The sequence below is a fragment of the Caretta caretta genome, chromosome 5 (assembly GCF_965140235.1).
Source record: "Caretta caretta isolate rCarCar2 chromosome 5, rCarCar1.hap1, whole genome shotgun sequence".
Classification (NCBI taxonomy): domain Eukaryota; kingdom Metazoa; phylum Chordata; order Testudines; family Cheloniidae; genus Caretta; species Caretta caretta.
Window position 1 is genome coordinate 21,863,320 of NC_134210.1, and position 15,174 is coordinate 21,878,493.

Sequence of the window (15,174 nt, forward strand, 5' to 3'; positions counted from 1 at the left end):
ACTAGATCTACCTTTTCGCTGCTACTTGTGTATATTTAGAGAAACAACTATGCTTAACATCATGCAGGATACACCGGGCCCACTCAAAACCACAGTAATTTGAAAACTGTGACCTAAGGCAGTCAGATGAATAGAATAATTTCTGAGATATTGCTCCTAGCCAGAGACAGAAGCATGACTGCAGACAACTGACAGACTCTATTCTGAGCATTGGTCATTCTGAGCATTGGTCATTTGGTGAAGAAAATGGTCTTGATTGATAACTTCCAAGCTATTCATCATGCTGAAGTTGTCTGGGGTTGGTTGAAAATGCAAATTTTAGTGGAAAAACTAATAATATTGTTGTAGACAGCTGAAGCGTCCTTACTTCTCAGCTGTCATCCTGCCTGTGTCCATGCTGCCAAACTATAAATTAAGTCTCCAGGTTGGGCATGCTTCCTCATTGCTGGGTAAATTCCAGTCCCTACTTTCTCCATCTTGCAGGCAGAGGATTGTTAACCCAGTGTTGTGTTGCCAATATCAGCCCCATGGTAACACCTCAGAAGAAACAGGGAGGAGGGGCAAGCACTATGAATGAAGACAGCCTGAGGGCTTGATCCTCAGCTGATATATATTGGTATTGCTCCACTACTTCATTGGAGCTATGATTGCTTACATCACCTGAGGATCTAGCCCTCAAGGTGGAAGGAACTGGGAACAATACAAAGGAGGGAAGAGTAAATGAACAAAGTGTAGAGATAATGGTGTTCAATATTGTATCCACATTGGAGGCCTGAGAGGTCAAGTGGTATGTATAACAAATTATAAAGATGTTTGGCCACAAGTTTAAGTTGTTTATTTGATAATGCTTTGATCATTGTGATATTGAGTAGAGTATCATAATGATAAGTTTTGTGTGTCCAAACCTCTATGGGTCTTGTGTAAAGAAGAAGGTAATCACACCAGCCAGCAGTCCAAGTATGTAAGCCAGTGTGGGGACTAAGTCTAAGATCTAGAGTTAAGTATCTTGAGTGCAAAGAAGTCATCCTAACTGTTAAGTCTGAGTCTAACTATAGTCCTTCGTAACATAATGGGACAAATGTTAAAAAGATTTTGTCAGTGCCACGAGGATAAACAGCAATACAAGCAATAGACAGCATAGATCTGTAAACCACAAATCACACCAGATTGTCTTGATACCCTTTTTTATTCAATATAAAATATTAGTGGATGAAATGCATTTTAATTTTAGTAAAGGATTTATTATTGGAGTTGTAAAATTTATTCTTTTGACTCTAATATGAATGTCATGTGCAAGCAAAATTGTTTGGAGGACCATAAATGAAGAGTAAAATCTGTTAAATTGTGCCTGTAAAGGTCCTGTAAACTTCACTGTTAAGACTGGGTTACTTAAAATCTTCAAAGAGAGGTTAAAATATGGACAAGAAAAAAAATGTGATTCAACTTAGAAAAATGCAGGCTTGTGTATCTGGTAGAAAATCAAGAATGTAGATTTTCAGCTGCAGGGAGATACCTGGTGGAAAGCAGAAATGCCATAGGAGAAATACCGTGGACTGTAAAAAAAATTTCTGCCTTATGGCTATTCCATGTGGTTTATGGGCTACGTATGCAGAAGCATCAAGCCACAAGGCTAGGAATTTATCATCACACCTTGATTGTGTTAATTTCTGAGCACATCTAAGAAATGTCAGGAAAATGTGGATAAAATGGAGAGAAATTTAAAAAAATGTGAAACAAAGATAATTAAGAAGCTGGAAGATGAGTAATACTTGAGAAATAGTTAAGGTTTTCTACACACTCAACATACCTAACACACAACCAAGGCAATGAGAAAAAGACCCTCTAATCTTCCATGCACAGCCACACATGTCCCCACTACCACAGTTACTGTATATCATGACCTTAATTCTACTCCTCTCTCATCCATTCCATGTAAACCCTATTTATCAACCTGCCCCCTCCTCACACAATTAGTTCTGGATGTTTTGGTGTTGTCGTTTGGTAAAGAGCATGACGAAAGGCTGGCATCCACGAGGAGAGGATAAGTATTAATACCCCCTGCCCCCATACCTTAAGTAATCACTGAAGTTGAGTGCAGTACTCTTGAGTGAAGGAGTATCTATGTGAAACTTACAATTATGAGGCTAAAATAAATGTTTTACTTACAGTACAGTAGCTAAAAATTCACATGTAATTTTTAGTAATGAACCAGGCAAATTATTTGTTGGGCATTCTTAGTTGATGTGCAATGGGGAATGTGCTTAACTTAAGTACAATTCATATGAGAACAAGTATTTTTACTTGTGTAGCAGCATTTGTGTTCATTGAAAGAGTTGAGTTGTTTACACTGTCGAAGGCTATTGTGTCTGTAGTTTCCTTACAGCACAGTTTTACTTCCTCTTTCTCTCACAATGGCCTTTTTGGAGGAAAAAACCCTGTGTTCTCATTTCAGTGTAGCAAACATACCTGCTTGTGGGTTTACAGAGATGATTTTAAATAACTAAAAGGGAGGTGATATAAACAATGGGATTTTTTTCTCCACTGACATTTATAGGATTATAGTTCAGTGGGTTTTAAGGAAGTAACACAAATATTTTGATCCTAAATTAAGATTTAAATTAACTATTTTACAGGCATGAGTGTGAGTCTTTATACAGCTTGTAATTCAGAAATGCCTTGCATCAACTACAAACAGGTCGTCTTATCTTCAACAGCCATGGAATCCACTTCTTACCCACCATTTGCTACACAATTCTACTCTCTAAAGTGAACTTTCTTATTTTTTTTTAAAAAGTCTGTGTTATGTGGTTGTGAAGATAGCCTTGAAAATATGAACAAAATGTAAATCAAGACAGTGATGTCTGCCTAAATCTACAGATAGCTTGAAGCAACAGCAGTGCGTGGCAGGGATAATGTCATGACGTTTAAAAAAACTAGACATTTGAACTATTAAAATGTTACCGGTTAAACGTTAGGCTCCGTGGCCTCCCCACGTACCCAGGATCCCGGCTCCATGCCCGGGGCTCAGCAGCTCCTCCCACATCAGAGACTCTGCTCGCTGCCGGGTCCCCCCCCCCCCCCACGTCCTGGCTGCCCCCTCGCACGCCTGGGGCTCTGTTGCTGCTTTGTGCAGAGCCCTGGGCGCAAGGCCAGCAGCCAGGACCCATGGTGCGAGGTGGGGGGGGGGGCAGCTGGGATGGGGGGAGGCCGGCAGCCAGGATCCCGGGGGGCAGGGCAGCAGAGAAGTCCTGCAGCTGGAGTTTAAATGTTAAGGAATAGCTTACCAATAAGACTGATGCTTATCAGTTAATCGGTTAACATTTTACATCCCTAGTGAGTGGTGTGATCTGTCCCTTGCATCGCAATAGGTGATTTACTCTGCAACACCTTAAATATCAACATTAACTATTTCATTTCTGATTATTTTTGTTCCCCACTACTGTGTTTATCCCACAATCACAAACTGTCTCCAGTCATCTCCCAGCCACCAAAATTGCTACTCCTTGCAACATTACATATCTGATACAATGGAAACTGGAAATGTGGGGATAGCTTAGAATATATTGAATTGAATGTGGAATAAATAACTTAAAGGCTGTTGTACAGATCATATTGTGTATTTTCAAAATTAATTGATTAAAAACCTCAATCTTTAATGATGCTGCTACAGAATCCAGGGACCTTACTGCAGATTCAGTCCAGCCTCCATTGGAATACATGGACCTTGTCCACTGCAAGCTATGAGTTAATGCAGGGAATTCATTTTACAAAAGCTGTAAATGGTATAAAACTACTAACTGGAGGTTAATTTTCCATAATTAGGAAGTTTATTAGACTTTTGGCATATGTAGAAGGAACGGTGTAACAGGAAAGAAAGGTGTGTTTGAAATCTCTCTCAATATTCTCCTGTAGCTTCCATTTTTATTAATGGGAGTTGCACATGTGTATTGATGAGAGAATAGGAATTACATAATTTTATAGAACCATGCAGCTCAATGTGCATGGTCTGTTTTTAGTATTCCAGCTGATGTTATAGGTGATAATTGAGGAGGAAATTGACAATAGCCTTCTTGGATCAAAACACCCACAAGAAGATAGAGTACTTGGGTGAGACAGAAGCTAAGTTGAGGGATGTGTGTTAATTCACCCAGTTGAAATAGAAGTTACATGCTAATAGCTCTCTTCAAAAATATGCTCGTCAAACTTAAAATGCCTGCAGTTTTGAGATAAGTAAGCTGCATTGTAAAAGGATCTTTGGAACCTAAGTTTAGGGCTTCAATCTATAGTAGCAAAAGCATTGTATACTGAGAAGTGCCAATAGTTGTAAGCCACAAAGCTGGAACGATAAAACAAGAAATTCCAGGATAGCAGGGGAGGGGGAGCGTGGGATCTAGTATCCAGGTCAAAGTTTGAAGACATGTTGGTGCTCTCTGAAATTACTCCCCATACCAAAACATAAAAATAAAAGTGCTAACCCCACGCTAGCAGATGAAACTCCACCGACCTTCCTGCCCTCTCACCCCCTTCATTCTTTTCTCAGTCAGGAAGCTTTGCCCTTCTGTGAAATTCTAAGGCTCTTAATTCAGAATGGAACTTAGTACTTGGACTTTGCTCTCCCTGGAAACTACAGTTGATAGCATTTCTTCATAATTTATAGTGGATAGCATTTCTTAATTTACCACCTTGAAAACTCTAACAACACAGCACGTTGAATGGCTGGTCTGGATGTTAAGGCACAACCTTTGAACAGAAATGTCTTCATGCAAACTACTTAGTCAAAATAAAAACAAACCCTCATTGGCGAGACTTGTTAGTGATCAGAGGCCACTGAAAACCACAATGCTTGACAATGTGAGAAATCTTGAAGTCCTAACAGTCAGCATCCTTTTCTGAGATGATTTATTATGGTAGCACCTAAGAGCACTAATCGTGGAGCAGGATCCCATTTTGCTATGCGCTGTACAAACACAACAAAAGCAGTCCCTTCCCGAAAGAGTTTACAATTTAAGAGCTACCCAAAGTGCTAAATCTTAATAAACACAAAGGATAATACTGTGTATATGGGGGGTTGTATGTTCAAAGTATTGCATACACATTCATCCACAGAACATCTCAGTGTGAGAGAGAAGTAAATAGTAGTATTTCAATTTAGATGTGAGGAAACTGACGGACAAAGAGGAAATGATACGCCTAAACTTGCACAGCAGCTCGGTGATAGAGATAGAACTCAGGACTTACTCATTGTTTTGACCACAGTACCTGTATGGTGCACCTAGAAGGGGAATGCTGGTCTTGCGATTAAGGCACAGAGCTTGGAGTCGGGTAATCTCTTTTCTATCCCTGACGCTCTTTGCAGGAAATTCAGCCTGCCTCTGTTTCCCTTGGTAAAATAGGTGTAATACTTATTTACTCCTGAGTGTTAAGAGGCTCAGTTCATTAATATTTGATATTCTTTTGATGGAATGCACAACAGAAATGCTTTCAACTAGGTTAATGTGATTTGATCTGCTATGTGATGCATACATTGCAGTGGTGCAACTTCAAAGAACTATTTGAGCTTTCTCTGTTAAATAGAACGGGCTCTAAAGTGAATGTTTCTAACAAGTGCATTGAAGCATTTGAAGATCAATTTAATTTAGATTAAGTTTCTCGAACACTGTAAATGAATAGTTTAAAATGAGTGAAAGGTTTATTCTGTTCACATCATACTGGAAAAAAATAATTAGCAGTGCTTCACATCCGTGGAGCTCAAAACGACTTACAAAAGCAGTGGGAAACAGCTGAAGAAATGCTAATAATTTGTCCAAAGTTACTCAAGTCAGTAGCAGAGCTAGAAATAGAATCCAAGTCTCCTGATTTAGTTGTCCTGTGTCCTACCCACTGAACCAGACTGTCTTGCCACTGAATCACACTGCCTTTTAATATATATTAGGGTTATCCTAGCTTATTAAAATTGCACATTCACTCAGATAGTCTGTTTATATGACTTCATTGGTTGTGGCAGCACTGCCATGTTTTGAAACCTTGCTCTCTTAAATCAGCACATCTAATAGTCACTTGTAGAGCATCTGTTTAGGACAGTTGGCTTTATCCAGTTCTTGTTTTATACTTGACAAACTATTGACATTCTAGCTTAACTTGATTTTTCCAGTTTATTTTTATAATCATCTTTACTTTCACTATGCAAGCGTTGTCCTTGACGTGCACAATGTAAACAAAAATCGGGAGCTTTATGGTTTTAATTTTTAGCTGTTGTTTAATTGTTCTGTCATCATCTTTGTTAGAAATTACATGTGGAACAGGAATATTTAAACTCTGTCCAGTAAGCGTGGAGGTTCATTACTACATGTAAGATGCCAAAAAAGCCAGGGATAACTTTATGGGCTTTTTTAAAAGTACAGCTACTAGGGTAGTAGCAGGTTTCAAAAATCTGAATTTAGAGATGCCATTTTGTAAACAGTACAGTAATAAAGCTAAATGCATGTATTCTGGAGGATGAGCTGGCTCTGGGGAATGGTAATAGGACACTAAAATCTCTCTTATCCAGGTCATCAATTCAGTTTACTATCTATCAAAGAAGTGAAAGTACCACGGTTGTTTAGCTTATTTCGTAACCTAATTCTCCATGTTATCCAGTCAGTCATGAAATACTTTATTTTCTGCTGACACACTGTATTTTTTATGTGAAGATATATTTTGTTCTTTACTTTCTCTGTTCTGAATGCACAGTAGCTCTCTAATACTAGAAACATGAAAACATGATAGTGGGCAAATGGGAGGATTTGAGGATGCACTAACTACCTTAAAATTAAAAAAAAAATGTAGGAAATTCAGCATTGTTTTTCTTATGCTTATTGTAATGTTGCTTTTTTGAGGTCAGTTGTCCTTGTTTTGCATTTTTAATAGTAGTATAACACTAAAATGAATTGCATTCATATTGCAGGGCGCTACAACTGACATTATAATTATTATGAATGCAAGTTGATGGGACAACTTCTACTAGAAAACATCTTCCTCTCTATTAGTGCTATAAGAAGCATATAGGTGCTTAGTACTTGTTAAACTATCAGTTGCAAGTGTCCCGCAGTAAAGGAATCCAAACAGCTCCACTGACAATGTAGTGAAGTTTCTGTCCTGGAAGGAGATGGTTGCTATTGAATCATAGCTTTTTATTTATTGTATGTCATCATTATGCCAATGAAAACATTGAGATGCTTGTTTTTTCAGCTATCTTTGTACTAAATGCTTTACAGCACAATTAGAAAGATGTGGTCCCTGCCCCCAAAGGGTTTACAATTTTATTTTAGTTGTAACCTATCAATCAAGGCAGCGGAGTGAAAGGTTGACAATGATTTTAAGACGTATATTTTTGAAGACTCAAAAGTATTGTTTTGGTTTTGTTTGTAATAGTGGAGAGGTATGTGAATAAAGAATTCAGTACTTCAAACACTGGGGTAAAAAGTATTCTTTCAAGCTTTCCATACAAAGACTATAAAAATATACATTACCTTGTTCCATTGTTCACTCAGTACATCAGCTGCATAGACTTGCAAGATTCTTGCTAGACCTGCAAGACCTCCACAATAAATAATTCAATCCAAGTAGAGGGAAAATCTGCCCTGAAAGAGGGCTCAACCAGAATAGAAATCCAGAACCCCTTTTATTCTGTGTGTTATATTCAGCAATGAGACTGTGTCTCTGCCTAGAGATCAGGATGAACTGAAAAGTAAATTCAAAGCCTGAGGCTGCAGGCACCATAAATAAAATGATTCCATAGGGCTTTGGTCTCTGTTGTAGAGCAGTGCTGTTTTCACAAGAACCACTAATTGCAGCTTAGTTATCTTAGTAAGGGCAGACTTCCTCTTTACCATATCTGTTTAGAAACTAATATAGTGAAAGTAGTACAAGCCCTTTGTCTTTTTATGTGCAAGAGAAATAAGCTGTGGTGATATTAATACCTTTATACTGGTGATACTGCATCCATGTGCTTTAACTATATCTGTTTCTAAACCGATGTAGTTAGAGGTACAAAAACTGTACGTAGCTATAACATGCAGTGTGGGTCATCAGAAGGGGGATTGAAAGCTTAATCAAAAGGCTCCAGGTAGGATGAATCACTGCATCTCATAAGGTAAATACTTCACAGTCATCGAGAACACCCTGGTACTTGTTCTTAAAAAATATATACAGTGATATTTTAATTTTCTTTTGGTAGAACATTAATAAGCAAGCTCTTAGTATGGGAGTCAGTTATTTAAATTTCATCCACATCTACTCGGATTGATTGATTTGGCTGACTTAGTTGGAGAGGAGCAGCACTTTGTATGTGGCTCTTTAGTGTAAAAGAAGAAGCTATGAAATTTTGAAGTAAACATAACTTGGTATTAACTTAATTTTAGCTTTTAAATGCCCAAGCGGTCTGCAGAATGCACAATGCCAGGAGTCCCAGTGGAATACATGAGAATGTACTTGTAAGAGTTTTTGATATGTTGCATTGACAGCAGGTTATTAGAGGAAACATTAGTTAAAACTTATTAGTAGTGCAGGTGCATACAGTGGTCTAGGAGATCAGTGGCCTTTTGGAGGGACATAGTAGAAATGTAATAAATATTTTGCTGAATTCCAGGAACCATGTCTGCCAAGTAGGGATGGTTGGCATGTGTGGGGGTAGAATCTAGGCTTAGTAAAATATTAGTACAGAGTTGTCTCTGGCTCCATTGTGACCTTCCTGTTTGCCATTTCCCCACTTCCTGTTGGTTTAGAAATGAACTAATAAACAAACATTTTTTTCCTTTCTGTTTTATTAACAGACTAGAGACGACTTCCTGGGTCAAGTGGACGTGCCACTTAATCATCTACCGGTAAGAGATGTTTATATGCTCATACGTAGTGGATCTCAAATTGAATACGAGCCAACAATGTGGTGCAGTTGTGAGTAAGGCTAATATCATTCTGGGGTGTATTCACAGGAGTGTCGTGTGTGAGACATGGGTGGTAATCATTCCATTCTACTTGCAATGGTGAGGCCTCACGTGGAGTACTGTTTCGGATGCCACGTTTTAAGAAAGTTCTGGACAAATTGGAGACCAGGGGAGAGCCAGGCTTAGAAAACCTGATCTATAAGGAAAGGTTAAATATACCGGGCATGTTTAGTCTTGAGAAAAGAAGACTGAGGTGGAGGGAGCTGATAAATCTTCAAATATGTTAAGGGCTGTTGTGATCAATTGTTCTCTATGTCCACTGGAGGTAGGACAAGAAGCAGTGGGCTTAATCTGCAGCCAGGGAAATTTAAGTTAGATATTAGGAAAAAGCTTTCTAAGTATAAGCCTGGGAGGATGGACGAGATAAACTTTTGATGTCCCTTCCAGCGCTACATTTCTATGATTCTGTACTCTGCCTTGTCAGTGCCTTGTGTGAGAAACTTTTACATAAATGCTTTACAGACTTTTCTCTCTATTGAAGGTGTAATGCCGTCTCTGTACAGCTGCCATTGCTGCAGCAGCAACATTAGTAGCTATCAGGAGAGTGTGAGGCACAGCAAACTAAGGAAAAGTTCAGTGGCCCCACAAGTCACAGCAGCTGGGAGAAGTTTTCCTCCCTGGGAGTGTTGGGCCTTGAGACAGGATATCTAGAGACTCTGCGGCTGTCCTCCATTTCTGTTGCTTCTTTCTTAGATCTACCCCGACTATTCTGTGTCAAATGGTGACTGAAATGCTGGCCCACAGTCTGGTAATTTCTCACTTAACTACTGTAATGTCCTTATAATCATCCTCTGGCCTCTTTTCACACTGCCGCCCCCTCTGTTTGGAACAATTTTCCTTCCTGTGAGCCAAGCAAACTCAGTCTCCTCCAAACCTTTCCTTAAAAATCACTAGTTTTACTTTGCTTTCCATTGCTGACCTACCCCATCTCCACCGCTCATAGGCTTGTGTTTAATCCTATAATTGTGGGCGTTGTCTGTCTTAGATCATACACCATGTGGGGCCTGGAAACTGCCTACCATGTTTTGAGCACTACTTCAGTGCTAGTAAGAGCAGTAGCCATAAGAACATAAGAATGGCCATACTGGGTCAGACCAAAGGTCCATCCAGCCCAGTATCCTGTCTGCCAACAGTGGCCAATGCCAGGTGCCTCAGAGGGAGTGAACCTAACAGTTAATGATCTAGTGATCTCTCTCCTGCCATCCATCTCCACCCTCTGACAGACAGAGGCTAGGGACACCATTCCTTACCCATCCTGGCTAACAGCCATTAATGGACTTAACCTCCATGAATTTATCCAGTTCTCTTTTAAACCCTGTTATAGTCCTAGCCTTCACAACCTCCTCAGGCAAGGAGTTCCACAGGTTTACTGTGCGCTGAGAGAAGAAGAACTTCCTTTTATTTGTTTTAAACCTGCTACCCATTAATTTCATTTGGTGGCCACTAGTTCTTATATTATGGGAACAAGTAAATAACTTTTCCTTATTCACAAAAAGAAAAGGAGGACTTGTGGCACCTTAGAGACTAACAAATTTATTAATAAAGAAAGGGGTAAACAGTGAGGTGGCAAAGTTTGCAGATGATCTAAACTGCTCAAGATAGTTAAGACCAAAGCAGACTGTGAAGAACTTCAAAAATATCTCACAAAACGAAGTGATTGGGCAACAAAATGGCAAATGAAATTTAATGTGATAAATGTAAAGTAATGCATATTGGAAAAAATAACCCCACCTATACATACAATATGATGGGGGCTAATTTAGCTACAACTAATCAGGAGAAAGATCTTGGTGTCATCATGGATAGTTCTCTGAAGACATCCACACAGTGTGCAGCGGCAGTCAAAAAAGCAAACGGGATGTTAGAAATCATTAAAAAAGGGATAGAGAATAAGACAGAGAATATCTTATTGCCCTTATATAAATCCATGGTACGCCCACATCTTGAATAATGCGTACAGTATTAATACATTTATTAGTCTCTAAGGTGCCACAAGACCTTCTTTTCATTTTGTGGATACAAACTAACACGGCTGCTACTCTAAAACCTTTCCTTATTCACTTTCTCCACACCGCTCATGATTTTATATACCTCTATCATATCCCCCCTTAGTCTCCTCTTTTCCAAGCTGAAAAGTCCTAGCCTCTTCTCCTCATATGGGACCCGTTCCAAACCCCTTATCATTTTAGTTGCCCTTTTCTGAACGTTTTCTAATGCCAGTATATCTTTTTTGAGATGAGGGGACCACATCTGTAAACAGGCTATGAAAGGCATCTTTTAAAAAGTGGAAGTCAAATCCTAGTGAGGTAACTAGAAGTTCTTCACAGTCTACTTTGGTCTTAACTATCTTGAGCAGTTTAGTATCATCTGCAAACTTTTCCACCTCACTGTTTACCACTTTCTCCAGATCATTTATGAATAAGTTGAATAGGATTGGTCTTAGGACTGACCCTTGGGGAACACCACTAGTTACCCCTCTCCATTCTGAAAATTTACCATTTATTCCTATCCTTTGTTTCCTGTCTTTTAACCAGTTCTCAATCCATAAAAGGATCTTCCCTCTTATCCCATGACAACTTAATTTACGTAAGAGCCTTCGGTGAGGGACCTTGTGAAAGGCTTTCTGGAAATCTAAGTACACTATGTCCACTGGATCCCCCTTGTCCACATGTTTGTTGACCCCCTCAGAGAACTCTAACAGATTAGTAAGACATGATCTCCCTTTACAGAAACCATGTTGACTTTTGCACAACAATTTATGCTCTTCTATTTGTCTGACAATTTTATTCTTTACTATTGTTTCAACTAATATGCCTGGTACTGACGTTAGACATACCGGTCTGTAATTGCCAGGATCACCTCTAGAGCCCTTCTTAAATATTGGCATTACTTTAGCTATTTTATAGTCATTGAGTACAGTAGCTGTTTAAAGGACAGGTTACAAACCATAGTTAATAGTTCCGCAATTTCACATTTGAGTTCTTTCTTGGGTGAATGCCATCTGGTCCCAGTGACTTGTTACTGTTAAGTTTCTCAATTAATTCCAAAACCTCCTCTAGTGACACTTCAATCTGTGACAATTCCTCAGATTTGTCACCTACAAAAGACGGCTCAGGTTTGGGAATCTCCCTAACATCCTCAGCCATGAAGACTGAAGCAAAGAATTCATTTAGTTTCTCTGCGATGACTTTATCATCTTTAAGTGCTCTTTTGTATCTCGATCGTCCAGGGGCCCCACTGGTTGTTTAGCAGGCTTCCTGCTTCTGATGTACTTACAAAACATTTTGTTATTACCTTCTGAGTTTTTGGCTAGCTGTTCTTCAGACTCTTTTTGGCTTTTCTTACTACATTTTTACATTTAATTTGCCAGTGTTTATGCTCCTTTCTAGTTACCTCACTAGGATTTGACTTCCACTTTTTAAAAGATGCCTTTCATAGCCTGCGGTATGAGAACAGGGCTGTGTTAAGGGGGGTTAAAATGGTTCCAGCGCAACTGGGCCTATAAAGGGATCTTCCCCCCCACACCTTTTTTTTTAACTTCACTCTTTTCTTCCATTGTGTGGCCCCAGGCTTCTCCATTTCATACCCAAAATGGTGTATTCAGGGGCTACATTTAATGCTTTGCAGATGTCACTGATATCTACACCAAAATAAGGGAGGGTCTTTCTGGAGATGGGGTTGCAGTGAGATTTACTGGTGTTGGGGCAGCGGGAATTGAGCACACTGTGAAATTCAGTAGGATTGAGATTCTCTCAGATATGGGAAGATCTATCTGTGGATAGGGAGCTGGGGATGCAGTGAAATTCACTGGGATTGGGAGCTTTGAGATTTTGGGTGGGTTCTCTGGGGACACAGGCCTGGTGGTGCAGTCAGATTCAAAGGGGTTGGCATTGCTTTGGCTGTGGGTGCAGTGGGATTTGATGGGGTGTGGAGTCTCTCTGGGGATGGGGGTACAGTGGCAGGCGGAAGGTGAGGAAGGAGTCTCAGTCCTTGGGTCTGTGCTGGGGCTTCTGTTTCTGCCCTCCCATTCCTGCTCCTCCCTGCCCCACTCCATTCTCTCTCTTCTGGGCTCAGCTCAGAGCCTGTCCCTATAAGATGCTGAGTGGCCAGTATGGGATGATCCATGCCCCCTCTGGCATCTCCTGGCCCTCCACAATTTCTAGGCTGCATCATCCCCACCCAGAGCTGCTACCTCTGCTCCACTTCCCCATGGATGCAGGTATTGCCCACTCCCTGTTTACTGATGGGTGGGCCAATGAGTGGGCAGTACCTGTCCATGGCAGGGTGGTGCGGAGTCAGAGTAGCTGTATGAGGCAGTAGCTCTGTGCAGGCCTTAGTGACCATTTTTGAGGTTCAGAAAATGTTGGGGGGTCTTCTACCCCAACCCCACTTCAAGCACAGGTTATAGCTCCGAGTTTCACAGATATTCACTAGATCTTTCACCAGCTACCGTAATCAGTCCAAACTAGCAATTAATTTGTGAAGAGCTTAATGGGTGAGTTCTCATGGTCAACTGTGATTTCCAACATGAATATCTGCAAACACAAGAGTGGTGCTCACAAGCTGCAGCAGGCCCGTGAAAAAGATCAGAAAAGTTTGAATCTACAACATTGCATGAAATGTGCAAAGTTCAACCATTTCCAGATGAAAAATCTGCAGATGATTCTGTTGCTTTCACTTCTGAGCCTTCGTTAGCTAGTGAGGATGCTGATTTGGGTTTGTCAGGTTTGTTGAGTGCCAGAGTATCTGATTCTAGACACAGAAAGTTGCCCGCTAGTTGTTCGTGCCACTTATGGATGTGGACAATGAAAGTGGTTTTATTATTGAAAGCATGGGGCAGAATTTTGACTTTGACAAGACAGATCCAGCTATTTGGTTCCAGGTGATGGAGTCTGTTAGCCTGTTTTTCGTAGAAAACTGTCCCATTGTTAATTTAGAACAAGACTTTTTGACAAGTGAATGAAAAGAATGCAAGTATTAAAATTGTGGTTCTTTATCAAACACCTAATGGGGAATTCCACCCGTGATCTTGGTTCATGTACAGTTAGACTTGCCACCTCATTCTGTTTTGCTTCTTTGCTTTTCCAGCCAAGTTCATCATTTTCCTTTCATAAAACTGCTTTCACAAACTGTTTCCACTTTTGTGTTGGCAAATTTGTACACTAATGTTCAAAGGAATACATGGAGGCAATCACCCACTGGATGAAATTTTCAGAACGATTGGGGAAATGGTTCGCACAGTTGAGAAGGGTATACAAACCTGCTAACAAGTGCAGAAGAACACGTGGTGCCATATTTTACATCATCTTTTGCTGTACTTAGGATTGAGATGAGAAATTAAACAGTCCTTGTAGTGCTAACTTTTGGGGTTTACTTGAAATGCTTGCAAGGTATGATAGTGTGTTGCAAGATAATGTGGAAGCTATTAAAACCAGTACTGCAAAAGTGAGGTACTTAGCACACCAAATTCAAAATGAATTTATAGATAGGATCACAAGAAAGGTATGGCAGACTATTTATTTTTGATGAGTGTAGGATAGCTAAATACTTCTCTATTATGTTTGTTTGCACTCCAGACCTTTGCTGAATGGAACAAATATATCAGGTGTTAAGGTATGCTCTGGTTCTGAAAAATGGAGTGAAGGTGTTGAGAGCTTTGTAGATACTCTTCCCTGTTCTGGTGTGGATATTAAAGAAGCTGCTGGGGGGGAACTGTTTAGTTATGGCTGATTGCAAGGGCCACAGGTGTGACACAGAGCTAACGTGGCTGCAGCATACAACAGTGTTCAAAATCAAATTCAGCAGGTAAATCAGCACATCTTTTGTCCCATGTGCTGCCCATTCACTGAAACTGTGGGGGAAGCTGCTTAATGATTGTTCCTCAAGTTGGAATTGTTCAATGATTGCATACCTTGGTTTCTGCTTCTACTAGTCATTGGGATATGTTGAAAAAGCATATTAGCATGAAAAATGCCAAAACATGACAAGATGGTCAGCAAAGGCAGAGGGAATCCAACCCCTAAGAAATCAGGTTGAGGGTGTTTTTTCTGCTTTTTAGACACGACCATGTCTTCACGCAATCTTACACTAGAATTTAAGTTGGAAGCTGATAGCTTGCAAACCAGAGCTTTCAATTGTTGTTTTGGCAGAAATACGATCTACTATCTTGTCAAAAATTAACATTATGAGCAAA

The 15,174-nt window shown here is 40.0% G+C and overlaps 1 protein-coding gene across 11 annotated transcripts in view; it reads left to right on the top strand.

The window, feature by feature from the left end:
* NEDD4L (NEDD4 like E3 ubiquitin protein ligase) overlaps positions 1 to 15,174 on the top strand; it is a 367,521-nt gene that overhangs the window by 245,488 nt on the left and 106,859 nt on the right. For all 11 annotated transcript variants that reach the window (XM_048849463.2, XM_048849464.2, XM_048849465.2 and 8 more), the window contains one exon: positions 8,811 to 8,861. In XM_048849463.2, coding sequence (XP_048705420.1) covers positions 8,811 to 8,861 — 51 coding nt within the window. The remainder of the gene's footprint in view (positions 1 to 8,810; positions 8,862 to 15,174) is intronic.